This window comes from Scyliorhinus torazame, chromosome 11 (assembly GCF_047496885.1).
Source record: "Scyliorhinus torazame isolate Kashiwa2021f chromosome 11, sScyTor2.1, whole genome shotgun sequence".
Taxonomy (NCBI): Eukaryota; Metazoa; Chordata; class Chondrichthyes; order Carcharhiniformes; family Scyliorhinidae; genus Scyliorhinus; species Scyliorhinus torazame.
This window is the reverse complement of record NC_092717.1, coordinates 53,546,495-53,570,814: the sequence shown is the minus strand read 5'-3', so window position 1 is coordinate 53,570,814 and position 24,320 is coordinate 53,546,495. Positions and strand designations below refer to the sequence as shown.

At 46.9% G+C, this 24,320-nt stretch overlaps 1 protein-coding gene across 5 annotated transcripts in view; it reads left to right on the top strand.

Annotated features, from left to right (window-relative positions):
- LOC140385290 (upstream-binding protein 1-like) overlaps positions 1-24,320 on the top strand; it is a 150,391-nt gene that overhangs the window by 39,473 nt on the left and 86,598 nt on the right. For 3 of the 5 annotated variants that reach the window (XM_072467288.1, XM_072467289.1, XM_072467292.1), the window contains one exon: positions 21,745-21,821. The exons of 1 other annotated variant lie outside the window; for it this stretch is intronic. In XM_072467288.1, the coding sequence (XP_072323389.1) occupies positions 21,745-21,821 (77 nt within the window). Of the gene's footprint in view, positions 1-15,010; positions 15,131-21,744; positions 21,822-24,320 lie in introns of all 5 variants that reach the window. One more of the 5 variants, XM_072467291.1, reaches the window with a different exon arrangement.

Below are 24,320 nucleotides of genomic sequence, written 5' to 3'. Positions count from 1 at the left end.
CGGGGAAGGTCCCTGGGCTGGATGGGTACCTTGCAGAATTTTATAAGGAATTTGTAGCGGACCTGGCACCACATCTGTTGGGGGCGTTTAATGAAGCACTGGAGAAGGGGGAGTTGCCAGAGACGATGAAGCAGGCAGTAATCACACTAATCCCCAAAAAAGGGAAGGATCTGGTGGAATGTGGGTCGTATAGACCCATATCACTACTGAACACGGATGTGAAAGTATTGGCTAAGTTGTTGGCGGTGAGGATGGAGGATTGTGTCCTGGTGGTGGTTGCAGAAGATCAAATGGGCTTCGTGAAGGGCAGGCAGCTCGCGAGTAATATAAGGCGACTGTTGAATGTGGTGATTAATCCGTTGAGAGCTCTGGTACCGGAGGTGGTGGTGTCCGTGGATGCGGAGAAAGCATTTGATCGGGTGGAGTGGCGGTACTTGTTCAAAGTTTTGCGAAGGTTTGGGTCGAGATTTATGGCATGGGTGCGGTTGCTGTATGTGGCACCAAGAGCGAGGGTGAGGACGAATGATATGAGCTCACGAAACGTTGACTTACACAGGGATACGAGGCAGGGGTGCCTGCTGTCGCCGCTGCTGTTTGCGCTGGCCATAGAGCCATTGGCGATGGCTCTCAGGGGGTCGGCAGAGTGGCAGGGAATGATAAGGGGACAGAGGGAGCATCGGGTGTCGCTCTATGCCGATGACCTTTTGCTGTATGTTTCGGATCCATTGGAGAGTATGGGAAGGATTATGGGCCTGTTGGGGAGGTTTAGAGGGTTCTTGGGATACAAGCTGAATGTAGGGAAAAGCGAGGTATTCCCGGTGAATGAGCTGGCACAGCGGGCTGATTTAGGGGGGATGCCATTTACGGTAGCGAGGGATAGGTTTAGGTACTTGGGGATTCTGGTAGCGAGGGAATGGATGGGGCTCCATAAGTGGAACTTAACGAAGCTGGTGGAGGAGGCCAGGGAGGATCTTAAGAGGTGGGATACACTGCACTTAACGTTGGCGGGGAGGGTCCATGTGGTGAAAATGAATATTCTGCTGAGGCTTTTGTTTATCTTTCAGGCTCTCCTGATCTTTGTACGAAAGGCCTTTTTTCGGAAAGTGGACACAATCATCTCTGACTTTGTATGGGTGGGGAAGGTGGCGAGGGTGGGGAGGACCCTGCTACAGAGGCAGAGGCAGCAGGGGGGGGGGGTTGGCGTTGCCAAACTTGCTTCATTATTATTGGGTGGCGAATGTGGACAAGGTGCGGCGGTGGTGGGAAGGAGAAGGGGTAGAGTGGGTTAGGATGGAGGAGGAATCTTGTAAGGGGTCTAGTTTGAGGGCTATGGTGGCGGCAGCACTGCCAATGGCTCTGAGTAAGTATTCAGGGAGCCCAGAGGTGCAGTTCACGGTGATGATATGGATTCAGCTGAGGAGGCATTTTAGGGCGGAAGGGATGTTGGTGCTAACGCCGCTGTGCGAGAATCATGGGTTTGAGGTGGGGGGGGGGGGGATGGATAGTGTATACAGGAGGTGGACGGAAGTGGGGCTGGTAAAGGTGAGGGATTTTTATTTGGAGGAAGGGTTCGCCAGTCTGGAGGAGGTAAGGGAGAGGGTAGAGCTACCGAGGTGCAGTGAGTTCAGGTATCTACAGGTTAGGGACTTTGCACAAAAGGTCGGGAAGGGATCCCTAGATTGCCGGGATACACCCTGCTGGAGTGACTGCTGCTTCCAGATGTGGAAGGGGAGGGAAGAATTGGGGATATATATAAGTGGCTGGGGGAGCAGGGAGGCGAGCGGGTGGTGAAGATCAAGGAGAAATGGGAAGCTGAGTTGGGAATGGAGATCAATTGGGGAGTATGGAGTGAGGCACTGCGAAGGGTAAACGGGACCTCCTCTTGTGCAAGGATGAGCCTGATATAGTTTAAGGTGGTGCACAGGATGCATATGACTCTGGCGAGAATGAGTGGGTTCTTTCATGGGTAGCAGATGAGTGTGAGAGGTGTGGGCGGGGGCCAGCGAATCATGCGCAGATGTTTTGGGGTTGTGAAAAATTGGGAAGATTCCAGGTGGGAGTATTCGCGGTCTTAGCCAGGATAGTGGAGGAGGGAGTGGACCCGGACCCTTTGGTGGCGATATTTGGGGTTTCAGAGAAGCCGGAGCTCATGGAGAGGAGGAAGGCCAATGTCCTGGCCTTTGCCTCTCTGATTGCACGGCGATGAATTTTGTTGGGAGTGGCGGTCGGCATCGCCACCAGGGGTAGCAGCATGGTTGTGTGACCTGTATGACTTCCTGCGGTTAGAGAAGATAAAGTATGAGTTAAGGGGCTCAGCAGGGGAGTTTGAGAAAAGATGGGGGATGTTTGTGACCGTGTTTGAATAGCTGTTCGTCGCGGGTGGGTGATTGGGAGGGGGGGGTGAAAATCTGTAGAAACTGAATAGTTGATTGTTGGGAAGAATGTTTCCCGGGGTGTTTATTTGCTGTAACCTACTTTGATACAAATTGGAATAAAATGCGTTGTAAAAAAAAAAAAAAAGAGGATACCTCTGGAGCACCAGCAACGAATGTGCAATGTACTGACAGGCTTTCCAGCTCCACTGTGTGTTTACAGAGAGATTGGAGTAGTTTGTTTCAAACATGAGTGGCATAATATACTAAAAGCTTGTAACAATGTCTTCATCCCTGGAAAGAGTCATCACTTGCATGGAGCATCAAATCAGTGAATGAATGCGGATCTCCATCAGTGGCTTACTTACACCACCTTTGATAGGATTCCAGAAAATCCTAGCGTTTGATGTTCCCCAATCTATTAAGTTTGTGCAAAGGGCACTGCAGGTCAATGCTAGCAAGGAAGTGCCAGTAGAGGGGATGCCCTCCCATCCCCTAGTCCGTATCGAACATACTGCTGAGTCTTCCCCTGCACAGTTGTAGGTGGAGTGCAGAACTTGGAGGACATTGGTCAAGAGCATCTCAGCAGTTAGAATAAGCACCGCAACAGCCCGCGTCTACTTTTTGCTGAAACCGTAAGGATTGCACAAGTGGACTTCCGGGTGCGGTGATGACCAGCTGAGTCGCACGTTTCGGCAGCTCCCAGTGAAACGGACTTTTGGGCTCTTGATAGGAGCCCCAACGGCAATTTTGACGGCTAAAAACACTGTGCGGTAAACCAGAAGGGAATCCCCCCTGGATACGGATGAAAAAAGGATGAGAAAGTGGCCGGATTGCAGTGGATCCTTTAGAACAGTGGCAAGGAAGACAAGCAAAAACCAAGATGGCGTCGGAAGGTGGCAGTTTAACATGGGGCCCTGAACAACAAGAGTTCTTGAAATGCTGTGTGGAAGAGCTCAAAAAGGAAATGAAGAAAGAGCTGTTGGCCCCGATACTACAGGCGATCGAAGGGCTAAAGGAGGAACAAAAGACCCAGGAGCGGGAGCTTCGGGTCGTGAAGGCAAAGGCAGCCGAGAATGAGGACGACATACAGGGCCTGGTGGTGAAGACGGAGACGCATGAGGCACATCAGAAACGATGTGTGGAAAGGTTGGAGTCACTGGAGAACAACGCAAGGAGGAACAACCTGAGGATTCTTGGTCTTCCTGAAGGTGCGGAGGGAGCGGACGTCGGGGCATATGTGAGCACGATGCTGCACTCGTTAATGGGAGCGGAGGCCCTGGCGGGTCCGTTGGAGGTGGAGGGAGCATACCGAGTGATGGCGCGAGGACCGAGAGCAGGAGAAATTCCCAGAGCCATAGTGGTGAGATTCCTCCGTTTTAAGGATAGAGAAATGGTCCTTAGATGGGCGAAGAAAACTCGGAGCAGTAAATGGGAGAACGCGGTGATCCGCGTTTATCAAGACTGGAGTGCGGAGGTGGCGTGAAGGAGGGCGAGCTTTAATCGGGCCAAGGCGGTGCTTCATAAAAAGAAGATAAAATTTGGAATGCTGCAACCGGCAAGACTGTGGGTCACATATCGAGGGAGGCACCACTACTTTGAGACGGCGGATGAAGCGTGGACTTTTATTGTGGAAGAAAAACTGGAATGAGCGGGCTATTAAAAAGAACGTTTGAACAAAGTGGTGGGGCGAATGTGGGGGGCGAAGAGGGGGGTTAAAAAGGGGGGAAAGAGGAGTTTTATGTACTAATCCTGCGATGTGGTAACTTTTCTCTCTTCCACAGGTGGTGATGGGGGGAGGAGGGGAGGTGGAGGAGATGGGGCGTTGGCCATTGGGGGCGGGGCCAAGGGAGAAGCGCGGGCTTGGTTCCCGCGCTATGATAATCATGGCGGGAATAGAGAAGCAGGAAGGAGGGGGCGTCGCACGGTGCGAGCCGAGGTCACGGGGGGAAGCCGAGGTCGGCCAGAGTTTGCTGACTTCTGGGAGCAATATGGGGGGAGTAATTACGCTAGCGGGGGATCTAGCCGGGGGGGGGGTGGGAGGGGGGAATTACTGGGTTGCTGCTGCTGGGGAGAGGGGGGGGGATGGTATGGGAGGGGATGGGCGGGGGGGCACCGCCTGGGGGAGATGCAGCTGCGTGGGAACCGGGTGAGGAGCTGGAAAAAGGGGATGGCTAATCGACAAGGAGGGGGGGGGGGGGGGGTAGGAAGCCCCCCAACTCGGCTGATCACGTGGAACGTGAGAGGGCTGAATGGGCCGATAAAGAGGGCACGGGTACTCGCACACCTTAAGAAACTTAAGGCAGATGTGGTTATGTTACAGGAAACGCACCTGAAACTGATAGACCAGGTTAGGCTACGCAAAGGATGGGTGGGGCAGGTGTTCCATTCGGGGCTAGATGCGAAAAACAGGGGGGTGGCTATATTAGTGGGGAAGCGGGTAATGTTCGAGGCAAAGACTATAGTGGCGGATAACGGGGGCAGATACGTGATGGTGAGTGGCAAACTACAGGGGGAGACGGTGGTTTTGGTAAACGTATATGCCCCGAACTGGGATGATGCCAATTTTATGAGGCGGATGCTAGGACGCATTCCGGACCTAGAGATGGGAAAGCTGATAATGGGGGGAGATTTTAATACGGTGTTGGAACCAGGGCTGGATAGGTCGAAGTCCAGGACTGGAAGGAGGCCGGCAGCAACCAAGGTACTTAAAGATTTTATGGAGCAGATGGGAGGTGTAGACCCGTGGAGATTTAGCAGACCTAGGAGTAAGGAGTTCTCGTTTTTCTCCTATGTCCATAAAGTCTACTCGAGAATAGACTTTTTTGTGCTGGGAAGGGCGTTGATCCCAAAGGTGAGGGGAACGGAGTATACGGCTATAGCCATTTCGGATCACGCTCCACACTGGGTAGACTTGGAGATAGGGGATGAAACAGGAGGGCGCCCACCCTGGAGAATGGACATGGGACTAATGGCAGATGAGGGGGTGTGTCTAAGGGTGAGGGGGTGCATTGAAAAGTACTTGGAACTCAATGATAATGGGGAGGTCCAGGTGGGAGTGGTCTGGGAGGCGTTGAAGGCGGTGGTTAGAGGGGAGCTGATATCAATAAGGGCACATAAAGGGAAGCAGGAGAGTAAGGAACGGGAGCGGTTGCTGCAAGAACTTTTGAGGGTGGGCAGACAATAGGCGGAAGCACCGGAGGAGGGACTGTACAGGGAAAGGCAAAGGCTACATGTAGAATTTGACTTGCTGACTACGGGCACTGCAGAGGCACAATGGAGGAAGGCACAGGGTGTACAGTACGAATATGGGGAGAAGGCGAGCAGGTTGCTGGCACACCAATTGAGGAAAAGTGGAGCAGCAAGGGAAATAGGGGGAGTGAGGGATGAGGAACGAGAAATGGAGCGGGGAGCGGAGAGAGTGAACGGAGTGTTCAAGACATTTTATAAAAAAATTATATGAAGCTCAACCCCCGGATGGGAGGGAGAGAATGATGGGCTTCTTGGATCGGCTGGAATTTCCCAAGGTGGAAGAGCAGGAAAGGGTGGGACTGGGAGCACAGATCGAGGTAGAAGAAGTGGTGAAAGGAATTAGGAGCATGCAGGCGGGAAAGGCCCCGGGACCGGATGGATTCCCAGTCGAATTCTATAGAAAATATGTGGACTTGCTCGCCCCGGTATTGACGAGGACCTTTAATGAGGCAAAGGAAAGGGGACAACTGCCCCCGACTATGTCTGAAGCAACGATATCGCTTCTCTTAAAGAAGCAAAAGGACCCGCTACAATGCGGGTCCTATAGACCTATTTCCCTCCTAAATGGAGATGCCAAGATCCTGGCCAAGGTAATGGCAATGAGAATAGAGAAATGTGTCCCGGGGGTGGTCCACGAGGACCAAACTGGGTTTGTGAAGGGGAGACAGCTGAACACGAATATACGGAGGCTGTTAGGGGTAATGATGATGGCCCCACCAGAGGGGGAAACCGAGATAGTAGTGGCGATGGATGCCGAGAAAGCATTTGATAGAGTGGAGTGGGATTATTTGTGGGAGGTGTTGAGGAGATTTGGTTTTGGAGAGGAGTATGTTAGATGGGTGCAGCTGTTGTATAGGGCCCCGATGGCGAGCGTGGTCACGAATGGACGGGGATCTGCATATTTTCGGCTCCATAGAGGGACAAGGCAGGGATGTCCTCTGTCCCCATTATTGTTTGCACTGGCGATTTGAGCCCCTGGCGATAGCGTTGAGGGGTTCCAAGAAGTGGAGGGGAGTACTTAGAGGAGGAGAAGAACACCGGGTATCTTTGTATGCGGACGATTTGCTACTATACGTGGCAGACCCGGCGGAGGGGATGCCAGAAATAATGCGGATACTTGGGGAGTTTGGGGATTTTTCAGGGTATAAATTGAACATGGGGAAAAGTGAGTTGTTTGTGGTGCATCCAGGGGAGCAGAGTAGAGAAATAGAGGACCTACCGTTGAGGAAGGTAACAAGGGACTTTCGTTACCTGGGGATCCAGATAGCCAAGAATTGGGGCACATTGCATAGGTTAAATTTAACGCGGTTGGTGGAACAAATGGAGGAGGATTTCAAGAGATGGGATATGGTATCCCTGTCACTGGCAGGGAGGGTGCAGGCGGTTAAGGTGGTGGTCCTCCCGAGATTCCTCTTTGTGTTTCAGTGCCTCCCGGTGGTGATCACGAAGGCTTTTTTTTAAAAAAAGGATTGAAAAGAGCATCATGGGTTTTGTGTGGGCCGGGAAGACCCCGAGAGTGAGGAAGGGATTCTTACAGCGTAGCAGGGATAGGGGGGGCTGGCACTACCGAGCCTAAGTGAGTATTATTGGGCCGCTAATATTTCAATGGTGAGTAAGTGGATGGGAGAGGAGGAGGGAGCGGCGTGGAAGAGATTGGAGAGGCCGTTCTGTAGGGGGACTAGCCTACAGGCTATGGTGACAGCCCCATTGCCGTTCTCACCGAGGAACTACACCACAAGCCCGGTGGTGGTGGCGACACTGAAGATTTGGGGACAGTGGAGACGGCATAGGGGAAAGACTGGAGCCTTGGCGGGGTCTCCGATAAGAAACAACCATAGGTTTGCCCCGGGGGGAATGGATGGGGGATATGGAATGTGGCAAAGAGCAGGAATAACGCAACTGAAAGATCTGTTTGTGGATGGGAAGTTCGCGAGTCTGGGAGCGCTGACCGAGAAATATGGGTTGCCCCAAGGGAATGCATTCAGGTATATGCAACTGAGGGCTTTTGCGAGGCAACAGGTGAGGGAATTCCCGCAGCTCCCGACACAAGAGGTGCAGGACAGAGTGATCTCAAAGACATGGGTGGGGGATGGTAAGGTGTCAGATATATATAGGGAAATGAGGGACGAAGGGGAGACTATGGTAGATGAACTAAAAGGGAAATGGGAAGAAGAGCTGGGGGAGGAGATCGAGGAGGGGCTGTGGGCAGATGCCCTAAGCAGGGTTAACTCGTCGTCCTCGTGTGCCAGGCTAAGCCTGATTCAGTTTAAGGTATTGCACAGGGCGCATATGACTGGAGCACGGCTCAGTAAATTTTTTGGGGTGGAGGATAGGTGTGCGAGGTGCTCGAGAAGCCCAGCGAATCATACCCATATGTTTTGGTCATGCCCGGCACTACAGGGGTTTTGGATGGGGGTGACAAAGGTGCTTTCAAAAGTAGTGGGGGTCCGGGTCGAACCAAGCTGGGGCTTGGCTATATTTGGGGTTGCACAAGAGCCGGGAGTGCAGGAGGCGAGAGAGGCCGATGTTTTGGCCTTTGCGTCCCTAGTAGCCCGGCGCAGGATATTGTTAATGTGGAAAGAAGCCAAGCCCCCGGGGGTGGAGACCTGGATAAATGACATGGCAGGGTTTATAAAGCTAGAGCGGATTAAGTTCGTTCTAAGGGGGTCGGCTCAAGGGTTCACCAGGCGGAGGCAACCGTTCGTCGAATACCTCGCAGAAAGATAGATGGAATGGAAAAAAGAAGGCAGCAGCAGCAGCCCAGGATCGGGCGGGGGGGGGGGGGGAGGGGGGAGGAGGAACCAGAAGGACTCTCAGGGTTGTTAATATATACTGTATAAGATGTATAGGTCGTTGCTACAGATAATTATATATTGGACTGTTAAATTATATTTTTGGAGAGTGTTACTTGTGATAAGGCAGTTGCCAATTAGGGTTAGTTTTCATTTTTGTTATTTATTATTTATTCTTTTTTTCTTTTTGTTTGTCTATAAAATAGGTCATTGTTATTTGTGTTGTTATAATATTGTGTAAAGGATGCACAATGTCCTGTGTTGGTTGACCAAAAATTTTCAATAAAATATTTATATAAAAAAAAGGATTGCACATGTGGCACCCATGCTGACCTGGTATATCACAGATGCAAAGTGGAGATCAGAAGCAGAAAACTTCAAAATAGTGAAAGAAAACTCAGAGGAAAATGAGCGAAAACCTCTCTTACAATTAGGCAAGGAGACAGCTATGAGGTTTCAGCTATGGGAATGTTTGCCCATCATTACTTCAGCCCACCCAATTGCCAATGTACTCTCTTGATCTTGCTTTCGCTGGAAGCCTGGAGAATGCTTTCAGCGACAGTTAAATCCTGAAACCCCTATTGAGGTAGCTCTTGATGAAGTATTGGGGCAATTTAAATTTCCAACTCTACTCTCCAAAGGAGGTTATTTGCAAGCAGCCAAAAGCTTTGCATATCCTGAAAACAGTAGGTTGGAGCTGGCTTCTGACTTGCTGTCCTTTTCAGCACTCTTATTTGCTCACCCACTCGATCACCGAATCACAGAATAATAAAAGTGCGGAAAAGGCCCTTCGGCCTATCGCGTCTGCACCGATGCATGAAAAACACCTGACCTGCCTACCGTATCCCATTTGCCAGCACTTGGCCCATAGCCTTGAATGTTAAGATGTGCCAAGTGCTCATCCAGGTACTTTTTAAAGGATGTGAGGCAACCCGTCTCTACCACCCTCCTAGGCAGTGCATTCCAGATCGTCACCACCCTCTGGGTAAAAATGTTTTCCTCCAATCCCTCCTAAACCTTCTCACCTTGATCTTGTGTCCCCTCATAAATGACCCTTGAACTAAGGGTAACAGCTGCTCCCTATCCACCCTGTCCATGTCCCTCATAATCTTGTACACCTCAATCAGGTTGCCCCTCAGTCTTTTTTGCTCCAGCGAAAACAACCAAAGCCACTACAACCTCTCTTCAAAATGTAAATGTTCCATCCCAGACAACATCCTGGTGAATCGTCTCTGCACCCCCTCCAGTGCAATCATATTCTTCCTATAATGTAGCGACCAGAAGTGCGCACTTTCTATAATGTAGCGACCAGTACTCCGGTGCGGCCTCACCAAAGTTCTATACAACTCCATCATGACCTCCCTACTTTTGTAACCTATGCCTTGATTGCTAAAGTGTCCCATACCTTTTTCACCACCCTATTGTCCACCCTATCTATGGACCAACACGGTAAAGAAAGAACAAAGAAAAGTATAGCACAGGAACAGGCCCTTCGGCCCGCGAAGCCTGCGCCGACCGTGCTGCCTGTCTAAACGAAAATCTTCTACACTTGCGGGGTCCGTATCCCTCTATTCCCATCCTATTCATGTATTTGTCAAGATGCCCCTTAAACGTCACTATCGTCCCTGCTTCAACCACCTCCTCAGGTAGCGAGTTCCAGGCACCCACTACCCTCTGTGTTTTAAAAAAAAAAACAACTTGCCTCGTACATCTCCTCTAAACCTTGCCCCTCGCACCTTAAACCTATGCCCCCTAGTAATTGACCCCTCCACCCTGGGAAAAAGTCTCCAACCATCCAGTCTGTCTATGCCCCTCATAATTTTGTAGACCCCTATCAGGTCGCCCCTCAACCTCCGTCATTCCAGTGAGAACAAACCTAGTTTATTCAACCTCTCCTCCTAGTTTATGCCCTCCATACCAGGCAACATCCTGGTAAATCTCTTCTGCACCCTCTCTAAAGCCTCCACATCCTTCTGGTAGTGTGGCGACCAGAATTACAAACAACAAAGAACAAAGAAATGTACAGCACAGGAACAGGCCCTTCGGCCCTCCAAGCCCGTGCCGACCATACTGCCCGACTAAACTACAATCTTCTACACTTCCTGGGTCCGTATCCTTCTATTCCCATCCTATTCATATATTTGTCAAGATGCCCCTTAAATGTCCCTATCGTCCCTGCTTCCACTACCTCCTCCGGTAGCGAGTTCCAGGCACCCACTACCCTTGAACACTATACTCCCAAGTGTGGCCTGACTAAGATTCTATACAGCTGTAACATGACTTGCCAATTTTTATACTCAGTGACTCGGCCAATGAAGGCAAGCATGCCACATGCCTTCTTGACTACCTTCTCCACCTGTGTTGCCCCTTTCAGTGACCTGTAGACCTGTACACCTAGATCTCTCTGACTGTCAGTACTCTTGAGGGTTCTACCATTCAGTGTATATTCCCGATTTGTTTTAGACCTTCCAAAATGCATGACCTCACATTTGTCCGGATTAAACTCCATCTGCCGTCTCTCCGCCCAAGTCTCCAAACGATCTAAATCCTGCTGTATCCTCTGACAGTCCTCATCGCTACCCGCAATTCCACCAACCTTTGTCATCCGCAAACCTACTAATCAGACCAGTTACATTTTCTTCCAAATCATTTATATATACTACGAACAACAAAAGTCCCAGCACTGATCCTTGCAAGGTCTTTTGTTTCTTGGAACTTCTCAGTGCCAGGCCATTCATTGAGCACTTGCTTGTCACATTACTCCTTCGAAAGTTTATCACCTCACACTTTTCAGGGTTAAATTCCATCTGCCACTTTTCTGCCCATTTGACAATGCCGTCTATATCTTCCTGTACCCCAAGACATTCAACCTCGCTGTTAACCATCCGGCCAATCTTTGTGTAATCCGCAAACTTACTGATCCTACCCCCCACATAGTCATCTATGTTGTTTCTATAAATGACAAATAATAGGGACCCAGCACAGAACACTGTGGTACGTCACTGGACACTGGCTTCCAGTCATAAAGCAGCTGCCTGTCTTCACCCTCTGTCTTCTGCAAGCTAAGCCAATTTTGAATCCACCGTATCAAGTTAACCTGTATCCTATGCCTTCTAAGCCTCCCATGTGGGACCTTGCCAAAGGCTTTGCTGAACTCCAAGTAAACTACATCAACTGCATGACCCTCATCTACACACCTGGTCTCATGCTCAAAAAATTCAATCAAATATGTTAGGCATGACTTCCCTCTGACAAAGCCATGCTGACTATTCCTGACCAAATCTTGCCTCTCCAAGTGAAGATAGATTCTCTCCTGCAGAGTTTTCCAATAATTTACCTACCACGGACGTGAGACTCACTGGTCTGTAGTTCCCTGGCTTATCTCTACAACCTTTCTTAAATGGTGGGACCACATTAGCTGTTCTCCAGTCCTCTGGCACCTTCCCTGAGGCCAGGGAGGAGTTAAAAATCTGGGTCAGAGCCCCTGCCATCTTCTCCCCCCCTTCTCACAGCAGCCTGGGACACAATTCATCCAGACCTGGAGATGTGTCCACTTTTAAGCCTCTACTCTAGGAATTTAACATTTCCCCTATTATTGTCAATATCTGGGTGAACTCTGTCAACCTTTCGTTGGGCAGTTCATCGAGAACTGAGGTGATATGTTTGCCTTTGAAATAACAATTTAATTTTAAGTGTATTTTATATGCATCTAGTCAGGCAGAAGCAGTAATCAAATTAAACTGGTTCAATTCGATTAGTAAATTTTTAAAAATGTAGGGATTCTTGATATTAAACAGGACAGACTTCCAATCTGTCGGAGTTTGTTTTGTGTAGAGACGCATGTTAATGCTGGGGCACAATTTGAAGAACGGAATTAATTGGCAGTCATTACTATTATGTCCTCCCTCGATCAGTACCAAAATAGAACTCATTCTTTAATTTCTGACAGTCTGACGTTGCTTCTTCAAAATGGCTACTGTGTTTCAATGCTAAATAAGAGTCCAACATAGTAGAGAGTATTTTATCACACACTCGACTTTGTACCTTGTGGCTGGCAGACAGGCTTTAGTGTGGGATTGCTGGGGTAGAGTGGCGATGGTCGGTGGTGTGTTATTTGCTACAGGGCTGGTTTAGCACAGTGGGCTAAACAGCTGGCTTGTAATGCAGAACAAGGCCAGCAGCGCGGGTTCAATTCCTTAAACAACTGGCTTGTAATGCAGAACAAGGCCAGCAGCGCAGGTTCAATTCCCGTACCGGCCTTCCCGAATAGGCGTCGGAATGTGGCGTCTGGGGGCTTTTCACAGTAACTTCATTGAAGCCTACTTGTGACAATAGCGATTATTATTACTAATATCCAGCTTCACAGCTCTGCTGGTAGTTACAGTATTTATGTGTCAATTACATTTCTGGCCAATGGTGAGCCCCCCCAGTATGTTGATGGTTGACGCAGTGATGGTAATACCGTTGAATGTCAAGGGGAGGTGATTTGTATATAATAAATAGTCTAACAAAGGATTGTGTTGAGTGTAGAACAATGTGACAGTGTTTAGAGTTGGCCTCAATTATGTCTTCCATTTTTTAAGAATTAAAAATAGTCGGAAGCTCTCCAAACCTTTCCTTATTCCAAACATCTTGAATTCGAGGGTGCCTCCACTGAGTGATTATCCAACTACAGATTTTAAAAAAAAATTTAGAGTACCTAATTATTTGTTTTCTAATTAAGGGGCAATTTCACATGGCCAACCCACCTACCCTGCGCATCTTTAGAATTGTGGGGTGAGACCCATGCAGACACTGGGCGAATGTTCAAACTCCTCACGGACAGTGACCCGGGGCCGGGATTGAACCTGGGTCCTTGGTGCCGTGAGGCAGAAGTGCTAACCACTGTGCCGCTCACCCAACTATAAATGTCCAGTTCTTCTGTCAGCTGTCTTAAACGGCCTTATATTGTTTATTGGAATATACTTATCAAACACCTTTCACAACTTCAGGGTGTGATTTATAGCCAATGGAGTATGGATTTGAAAATTGTGTGTGTACACAATGTTGTTATTAGATCAAGTGCTTCTCATTATGCAAGTTCAATACGAGGAGCTGGCCCTATGTAGTTGCATTTTTGTCCTATGAAGCAGCAGATGTCTGTATGTCTACAGACACCTGCACTGCATGACTAGTGTTAGCTGGAGAGGTGAGGTGAGTGCTTGGAGGTTGTTTCCCTTTGATTCTTGTTGCCAATGCCAGCTGATTTGTAAATAAGTTTGTCTCCTTAATTACGGCCTCCCTCTCTTCCAACACCACCGCTCTTGAATCCCTGTCATTCTTGAAATGCCACCTTGACTATTCGATCCTGGCAAACGTCTGCTCCATCTGCAATCTCCTTTTCCTCCAGTGTGTTTGAACATGCTGCCACCTCATAAATCCTGTTTGAATCTTTCCAATCAGATGGCCATTTCATGCCGCAGACCTGATGTGACCCTAACCCAAGCAACAAATTATGTTATTTAGATTGTGACTATGATTCAATATCCCTCCTTCACTTCTTGGAACCTTTGAAACAGGTATCCATGCCACCCTCATTCAATGTCTTTCATTCATTTTTCAGCTCTGTGGTATTGATTGCTCTTGTCTGGTTCCTACCTGATTGCAGTGAAAACATCTCCGGAATGAATTATCTTTCCACTCCTGGTATCAGTTCTGAAGTCTCCTAGGAATCAGCCCCTGAAGGGCCTCTCTTCTCAGCTACATTCTGCTTCTTAGAAGCAATACCCAAAATCATGGGATAGGCTTCCACATGTATGCTGCTGATACTCATCTATACCTCTTTACAATTTTCTTCAACGATGCCACTTGCTCTGGAAAACAGTTTGTCCAATATTCATTTTTGGATAAGCTACAGCTTCTTCCAGTTAAACTTTGGCAATATTGAAGCTAACTTGGATCTCACCCAAAGTCCGCACCAATTTTGTCCCTGACAGCAGGCTGAACCAGTCTCTGTAATCTCAGCAATCTTTCAGATTTGTGCCATTATTCACTTCGAGACCACTTATTACTTAAAATCAATGTTCCCATTTAAAAAGTAAGCATTTTGTAGAAAATATTGTTGTAAAATATGCAGAAATCGGACAAAGACTTATGATGTAATTGTGAGTTCCTTATATGATCAATTGTAACTTTTAGCAAGAATGGACACAACTCACAATACGAATGGCATATTAATTCAAAGGGATGAGTCAGCCAGAACAAAGCAACGGGAAGTACCTTCCCTAAAGAAACCTAAAAAAAATTATCCTTGCACCGATTCCCCACAAATATGGGTTTGTATAGTGAAGGATAAAGGACGGGTCTACAGCTATTGGCAAGGGAGTACAATTAGAGTGTGAAAATGATATGCATATCTGTGACGATGCATGCAGCTTGGATAATGCCTCAGCAGGTTGCTAGAAATAAAGAGTCATATGGCCTCGAAACGTTAATGCTGTTTCTCTCTCCACAAACCGGATTTTTTCCAGCACTATTGTTTTTTATTTTAGATTTCTAGCATCTGCAGTATTTTGCTTATATTATGTTTCCAGAAACTAATGATGTTTTGTCTAGATGGACTGGTTTCAATACCCTGCTTCGGAGACTTGCATCGGGAAAAGATTTGCAGATGTCGGTCTTCAGGACATCATCATTGAAACCAAACTGGTTGCAGCAGGTTCTATCAATGGTCATGTAAGCATCTTCTCATTACAACAGGAATGTTTGAACTCTCAAGATTGTGTGTGAAGCTGTACAGAAATTAAGATGCCATGCTTACATCAACAGTACCGGATGATCATGAGCAAGACCTGAATTCAATCCAGCTGTTGAATTTCAAGCTGCCTTCCCCAATGATGATTTTAATGACATCCTCAACTCTGAGAGATTCCAAATACCCTTTAGTTGTGACAACAACTTCAAAAACAGGATGACTTTTCAGTTCTTGAGCAGTTACATTAATATGGTAGATGAGTTGCTGCTGTTTATTGGAGGTAGCCAGCTTGAATCATCTTTCTAGTGCTTGCACCATGCTGCCACGATTCTTTGCCTATGATAGAATTTCTTTGCCTATCTTGCAGCATATTGGCGTGAAGTGGAGCTTGAGAGAAAGTTATCCTGATATTTATACAGAGTTACAAGCAGGACAGTTTGTTGCCAGAGGCATCAGTGACATCTCTCAGACTGAATATGATAAAGTTATTGAACAAGCGGCCAACTGCGACTCCAAACCAAGGGAGATTTGACAGAATTTACTCTGAATAAAGGAGCCGTACATTGATGATCCTTGTCACCGCATGAGAGGGGCTGCTATAAGCAAAAAGGGGCCACCAGTCACAGAACATAAGTGAGATCTCACATTATCTTTGATAAAATAAGAAAGGAACATGACGAAAAGGATGTGAGGAATGTCATGGATACCCATTCAAAATATGGTTAATCTTTTGATCTTTCCTTGGATACAGATCAGATGTATTGAATCACATGAGACTAAGTTACGCCAGCATGTGTAGTCAAGGACCTTCGAGGTGAGGAAAATTCATAACTTACTGTCGGCGGCGATTGCAACACCCAAGATGTCAGCTTTCCTGATTCTGTCAAGAAGCAGAAACTGGAGACTTTTGAGGGTCGAGGAAAATGTATGGTAATCAAAGTAAACAATAGGGACAGTGCTCTGAAAGGGTATCAAGACTTATTTGTCAGCCTATTAGTTATTGAAGCAGTGAGAAAAGTGGACATCACTGAAATGCTAAGTCATACATTGGGAACCCTTGCTAGGTTCCCTTGGTCATGGAAAACCTGCAAGTGTCATGAAAATTTCCAAAAAGGCCCCAAATCATTGAAAAGTCATGTAATTTTATAAAGAGAGGGAAGAGACGTTTCTGGCTTTGTGTGGAATTCCAATAGTTTCCAGTGATTTTTTCCAATGTCCACTTTCCCTTCTCCATGAATGTTTGTTTTGTTTTGCATATTCAGAATCTATTGGAGATTTTGTTGTCATCCTATTTGATCCTGCCCATTGCTTCCATTGGCTGATTTGGAGACTACTAGAGCAGTCATTAGCTAAATAGCCTTCAATTGGTAAACACAGCAAAGCAGAGCATGGACTAAAATGACAGCCTGTGCCTACAATCGAGACAGCTTGCTCTGGTCTTTCACATGAGACCCACTGAAAACACTTCTTAAAGATGCAAAAACCTTGCCCTTGCTTCGTGTTAATCGCGATGGATCCCTCATCAAGACTAACAAAGCAAAGTTCTTAAATTTTCTTGAGGGGTCAATTAACTCACCCCCCTTGATGTGATCCCAACATGGACATGGGATGCGAAAGCATTGGTTCAAGTCATGAAACCACAATCAACATTTGAACAGTTTGCAGATCACGTACTGGGAGTTCTTGTGAGACTAGTGAAGATGGATAGTTGATCTACATTATTCCGTACCGATACACGATCAACAGGAAGAAGAGTGATGAAAGAGGACCGAGATCAATTGGAGGAATGCTGGTCACCAAAATTTTCTCATGACCAGAAAATCCCAAAGCAGTGGACAAAAATTCTGTCTTGCAGTGCCAACAAGGAGAGTCTGCTCCAGTTCCTCTACGAAAGATGGTGCAAGTCTGCAAGAAAGATCATTAATGACATAACACTCTTTGCCGGACATGGAAATGAGTGCCATGCCCATCTTCAGAATGTCAACATCACAGATCTGGAGGTGGTACCAAGCTCAGCAGTATTCTCTTACCAAGAAGTCGACACACGACTACTGCGTCATGGTGCATCTGCAGGCATTTCCAGTGAGCATGTTGTCTTAAACAGTCCTGACATTGATGTGTTTGTACTGTTCTTGGCAATCTGCAAAGACGTTGATGCTAAGCTCTACTTTTGCACAGGAAGAGGAAATGGCATGCTCACAATTGATAAAAGCAAATTACTGCGGATGCTGAAATCCGAAACCCAAACAGAAAATGCTGGATAATCTCAGCAGGTCTGACAGCATCTGTAGAGAGAGAACTGAGCTAACGTTTCAAGCCTGGGTGGCTCTTTGTCAGAGCTCAAACCTCTTTGACAAAGGGTCATCCAAACTTGAAACATTAGCCCCGTTCTCCACAGATGTTGTCAGACCTGCTAAGATTGTCCAGCATTTCTGTTTTGTTGACTATAATTGATGGTCATCTTATCTTTGATCACTTTGGTTGTTTTTCATGATGCGATTCAGTGAATGCTCTATATGGAATGGGGAAGGTGAAATCAGCGAAGTCCTGATTGCCAGTAAAGAGCACTATGCAGCATTTTGAGAAGTTAGGGACACCATTTGCTGTTTGGTAATATCCGTGAAGAACTAAAGGCATATGCATGTGAACTCTGTGCGGAGGTTAGATGTAGACAGGTGAATAAGACCAGATAGAACATCTTCAGGTTTTGCAGGGAAGTGCTTGCCTCCAAATAAAGATTCATTGTACAAGCATATACAGCATCCAAATCACATTTCTGCAATACACAAGTATGTCTTCAGAACATGCCAGAAATCCCATCTTGAAAGGATCATGGGTGGAAACTAAAATTATGTACTTTTCATAACATGGATGACGCTTCCTCCAAGACTAGCAAGTTTAATGAAGCTTGGGCAATGGTCATGAAAAAGACAGTGTGCACAAGGATGGTGTTCTTGTCTTCTCAGCAAACGACCTTGCACTGACAGTTGTTCATGTGAGAATCTTTGTCTGAAACCTCTTGGGCGCAAAGTTGATGTCCTTGGTTTGGATGGTAATGTTTCAGAGCTGCAAATGTAAGGCAAAATAAGTAAATAACTAATAATGAATAAGGAAATGTGATTATAGGGGAAAAACATGTCCCCATCCCCACATAGGCTATTAATCTCTACATCCCTCCCCTCTTATTACCTAAGGACCATTTACAGCTAAATGGGTGAATATGGGTATGTTGGATGTCAAATGAGTGCAATTGTCGCTCTGAAGTTTAAATAATCTTGTATAAATTAAATGGTTGCTGTTATAGATATTTTTTCCTCGGCAGTTGACATGAAAATTAATTTAGATTTATGTATAAGTGCACTATAAGATTATTCCACATCTCAGATGCTCTCCATGATACTTTTTTTTGACTTTCTTACACTAGCCATGCTCATAATTTACCAGGAATGGTGGTATGTCACATTTGCTAGCAAAAAGTCTATAGGATTATTATCTTTTTCACTTTGTTGCAATTTCCTCTGGTAACATTCAATTTTCAGACTTGGGAACCTGCATTTTTTGCTTCAGATATATATTTGACACATTTTTACACTGGTTCTAGGTACTTTTAGTCTCGCTACCACTGATGCGCAGTGGCAGCAGAGTTTACCATCTACAAGATTTACTGCCGTGCCTTCCAAACCCACAACTACCATTTAGGGGTGCAGGCACATGGGAACACCTCCACCTTCAGGTTCTCCTCCAAGCCACACACCATCTTGATGTAGAACTATATCGCTGTTTCTTCACTGTCACTGGCTCAAAATCCTGGCACTCCCTTCCTAACAGCACTGTGGGTTTACCTATGCCACATGGACTGCTGTGGTTTATGAAGGTGGCTCACCACCACCTTCTCGAGGGCAATTAGGAATGAATAATAAATGCTAACCGAGTCAGTGACAACTCCACCCTGAAAAAGAATAGCAAGGATATTAGGTTTGATTTTCTTCAGGACTCTGCTGATTAATTCCGTTGAATCATCCAGCTCATTTTTAAACTCACAGTAAAATAGGTTCAGTGTCTGGTCTGTATCACAATTACAGACGTCATTCAATAACATCAAGTAGATAGTTATTTTCAAGTATCTCTGTCTTCCAAAGAAAGTGCCAAAGGTTGAGTAAAAACTGATTGAGGTGTGAGGGAAGTCTACAGGCTACTGTTGGGAAGCGAGAAGGTCGCAAGTGGGGCTGTTATAAAATTCTGAGCAGAAAGTTCTGATTGATTGTATCAAAATGTGGAGGCCATTAGCATGGTGCTGGCTTTGAGATCAAAGCATGAAATGGATTACCAGAGAACATGAAATTGGCTTTGAATGACTCCCTTTCACAGCCTGCCACCCAAAGACACTTAGCAACAGCTGTTTTTCAGTACATTTTTCGCTTTGTGAGAGACATTACCGCACAATTTGTGAATTGCTCTGCAGCCGTTGTTGCTATTTGGCAGTCTCAGAATCAAAAAGGAAAGATTAAAATATTTAATTTCAACGAGACTATTTGTAGATATAGTTCAGAGATGGAACCTTCTCAAAGTAACTGGATCCAATCATTTCCCAGGATCAAGTGTGCTCACTAAAAAGAGAGAAATCAAATGAAAGAATTCAATAAATAGAACTTGAGGGTCTAATACATTTAACTGATTTTATTTGAGTTCATAGGAAATAAACATCTAAACATCTTAATGAAGGGTCGCGGCCCCATTTTGGGGGATCTCCATTATGGTTAACCCAGGGTATCTAAAATGAAAGTGCTGGCCCGCAGCTACGTATGGTGGCCAGGCATCGACACCAAAATCTAGAAACTCGCCCAGCAGTGCGGTCTGTACCAGGAATACCAGAAGCTTCCTCCAGCAGCACCCCTCCACTCTTGGGAATGGCCAGGGTGACCTCGGTCTCAGTTTCACATCGATTTTGCCGGCCCTTTCCAGGGATCAATGTTTCTGATCTTGGTCGACACCCACTCAAAATGGATGGACGTTCACCGAATCTTTTGACAACCTCCAAGGCCACAATCGAAAGGCTCCGACAGAGATTTAGCATACGCTGCATACCGGAGGACCCCGTCTTGGATAATGGGACGACGTTCACCAGCACAGAATTTGAGAACCTTTTACAGACAAACAGGATTTGCCACATCTGCACTGTACCACCCATTTCGAACGAGTAGTCTGGGCAGTCCAGACATTTAAGCGGGGTTGCGAAAACAGACTAAGGGTTCCCTCGAGACGCGCTGGCCTGTTTCTTCTTATGTTACAGGACCACGCCGCATGCCACCGAGGGTGGCACCATCAGAGCTGCTCATGGGGCGGCGCCTACGTACACGCCTAGGCCTCTTGTTGCTGGACATTGGCGGGAAGGTCCACAGCGTGCAGGAACGGTCAGAATTGGGCTCAAGCAGACATGAGCCCCTTCAGCGTTTTTTGCCCGGTGACGTGGTGCATGTCCAAAATTTCAGAACTGAGTAATGTGGGTTCTGGGCATCGTAATTAAGCAGACGGGGCCAGTGTCATATACGGTACGGGGCAGGGTCGAGAACCGAATCGCACACAGATCACCTCTGCAGCTGCGCTCCAGTATTAGTCGACCCTCATCGGATGAACTGGCACTTTTGCTGTCATCACCACCCTGTTGGCACCTGTACCGCCACCATGGGTTCAAGAACCCCAGGACGCTGAAGTGTTGTATGCGGAGGACTCAGATTCCGATATGGAAACGCAACCACCTGCGAACCTAATTTCCAATTTGAATCCAATTTCCTTTTGAAAGTTATTATTAAATCTGTCTGTCCCACACTTCAGATCATCATAACTCGCTGTGTAAAATAAGCTCTTCTGAATGCAGATTCTTTTTTTTTTAAGAAAATATTTTATTGAAGCATTTGTAATTTTCACAGTTTACAGTTTAACACTTTAAAATTCCTTAAACAACCGCGCGGGCCGACGCACGCAAAAAACCTAAAAACAACATCCCCTACTCAATGCAGATTCTTAATATCTGCAGTATTTTGTATTTTCTTTTCCTGGTAATGGCCATTGCTTTATGTATGAGAGGATGTTGCTACCAGTGGAAGTGAGAATAAGGAGCAAACTCAAGGTTGTGGACAGTTTTTTTTAAAAAAACCCAGCTTGAACTACAGTCACATTGGCCAGATCTGAGAGATTCTTGAAGTGGTTTACAAATAAGTCAGATGTTTTGACAGAAATTGATGCGGAATAGACTTAAAAACGTTATGAGGCTCTCTGTGCTGTTGGCAGGAAGTAAACAACAAACGTACAGATTTATGCAAATTTATAGGACCTTACAGCACCTACAAGTTTTGATCATGTGTATTTCAATTTCCCTTTTTGCTATCTTACCGTTCCTGTAGAATCTGCTGTACTGTTCCAAAAACTTTGCTTAATTTGCACTGGTAGATTATTTTCAACCAGTGAATGAATTTTAATAAATGTACGACATGGTCATTACCTTGTAATTGCCTCACACTCAACCATCTTACTGGAATAGATCATTATCTGTAGTTGATTTGAACTGAGACTTAAACTAACCTCTGAACTTCAACAGGTCAATCTTATGAAGTCCGAATGCTAGATAACCGAAAAATAGGAGATTTACCAGAAATAAGTGGAAAAATGGTTAAGGTGGGTCACCTTTTCATCAAATGACATACTGTTTAGTCAATAACTATCAGTGGAAATCAAAGACGAAAGCTCATTGATATATACTTAATTGTAATAATTTGACTGTGATTGCTCTCCGTGGCATACAATTTGAATCTAGACAATCGGTAAGAAGCTTTTGGCTGGTTAGTTAATTCCCCCTAAAGCAGCTGTAAGAAAGTAGGATCTGATATTGTTTGCCACAGTTGGTGTATTTCAGAAGTATTCATCCAGGTTGATCCAATGGATTTTTCTTTTGTACAGACCTGTAGGGGATCACAATAAAGATTAGGAATTCCAATGTGCTAATAATAATAATAATCTTTATTATTGTCACAAGTAGGCTTACATTAACACTGCAATGAAGTTACTGTGAAAATCCCCTAGTCGCCACACTCCGCCTGTTCAGGTACACAGAAGGGGAATTAAGAATGTCCAATTCACCTAACAGCACATCTTTCGGGACTTATGGGAGGAAACCGGAACACCAGCAGGAAACCCACGCAGACACAGGGAGAATATCTCCCTCTGAATGTCCTCACCGCTCCCTATTGTCTCCATCAGCTCTGGGTATACCCCTTCCATGGGCTCAGCATCAGGCTGGGGCCCAGCTGTATCCTGGGATACGGCAGACCTCCGACTGCTGTCTCGCCTGGGGGCTCGTGCCTCCACCTGATAGACATCAGCAGCTGTGTGGTGCTTATAAGATTGTGCCCCAGAAGCCTGACCACTAACATTTCCCACCGAGGTGTGTGTATCTGCGCTGGTGGAGGGTGGGGATGACAGCTGTGATGCCTCGATCGTGTCTTCCTTGGAGCTTTCCTCCAAAGTCGTCTCCAGGGAGGCTGGAGAGGGGGCTTTAGAGAGGGTGCAGAAGAGATTTACCAGAATGTTGCCTGGTATGGAGGGCATAAGCTATGAGGAGCGATTGAATAAACTCGGTTTGTTCTCACTGGAACGAAGGAGGTTGAGGGGCGACCTGATAGAGGTATACAAAATTATGAGGGGCATAGACAGAGTGGATAGTCAGAGGCTTTTCCCCAGGGTAGAGGGGTAAATTACTAGGGGGCATATGTTTAAGGTGAGAGGGGCAAGGTTTAGAGTAGATGTACGAGGCAAGTTTTTTACGCAGAGGGTAGTGGGTACCTGGAACTCTCTACCGGAGGAGGTAGTGGAAGCAGGGACGATAGGGACATTTAAGGGGCATCTTGACAAATATATGAATAGGATGGGAATAGAAGGATACGGACCCAGGAAGTGTAGAAGATTGTAGTTTAGTCGGGCAGTATGGTCGGCACGGGCTTGGAGGGCCGGAGGGCCTGTTCCTGTGCTGTACATTTCTTTGTTCTTTGTTCTTTGTTCACCCGGGATGGGCTGCGTTGTTGGCTGGAGGACCTGCGCGAGAATGGACATGTGGTCAGTGAGAGGGATGGGTCAGTCAGCAAGGCAAGAACAACTCTCGTTTGACAGGTCCTCCGGGTGTAACTCGGTGGTTCCTCACCTCTGCGGCATCCTCTGTGTGGGTGGCTGCCCTGTCCTCAACCACCCTAGTCACCTCCAAGGCCCCCTCCTTGAAGGAGGTGACACAGAGAGGGCATTGTTAGCCACATGTGAAGGAAGAGCTGGGGGGGCTGAAGGGGGAGGGTTGGGGGTTGCATGGAGAGTTGTGGGGGGGGGGGGCTCTAGTGGGGGCAGAAAGGTCTCAGAGGGGGGGTGGTAGGGGAGAGGCTTTGGTGTCTACTCACTTGTGCTGCCCAGTGTAGGCCGTTGACCTTTTTTCGGCACTGGAGGACGGTCCTCCTGGTCATACACCCGGAGCTTACAGCTATCGCCACCTCATCCTAGGCAGCACCTGGCTGCCCTGTGGCTGACCCTCCGGGACCCTCTGGGGAAACAGGACCTTTCCTCTCTTCCATTGCTTCTAGGAACCTCCCCAGATCTGCATCCCTGAATCTTGGGACCGATCTCCTGCGTGCCATTGTTGCTAGCTGGCTGGGGTTTAAACTGTGCTGCTCTACCTTGTTAGGGGCGTGGCTGGCGAGCGCGGTGCCGGTGAATTGGATGGCGAGCCTTCATTTGCGGCGAGAGGCCCATGGGGCCTCGTTAAGTGGACCAATTCCATTGAATGGCATTGTCGGCCTTGCTGGGCTGAGCGCCCTCGCAGCAGTTCCCGCTCGCTACCACACTTAGAAATCTTTCCGGAGAATCGCGCCGACTATGTCTTAGCATAGGTATCCATGATGTGGAGATGCTGGCTTTGGACTGGGGTAAGCACAGTAAGAAGTCTTACAACACCAGGTTAAAGTCCAACAGGTTTGTTTCACTTTATCCTGGTGTTGTAAGACTTCTTACTTAGCACAGGTAGTAATAGGAGAGAAGGTGGGTGCAAGTGGCCAGGGCTCCTATTCAATCCTTGCCAGTAATGCATCTGGGGGATAGATGGGCTCATTATGCAAACTAATGCTGATGTACCTCTCTCCT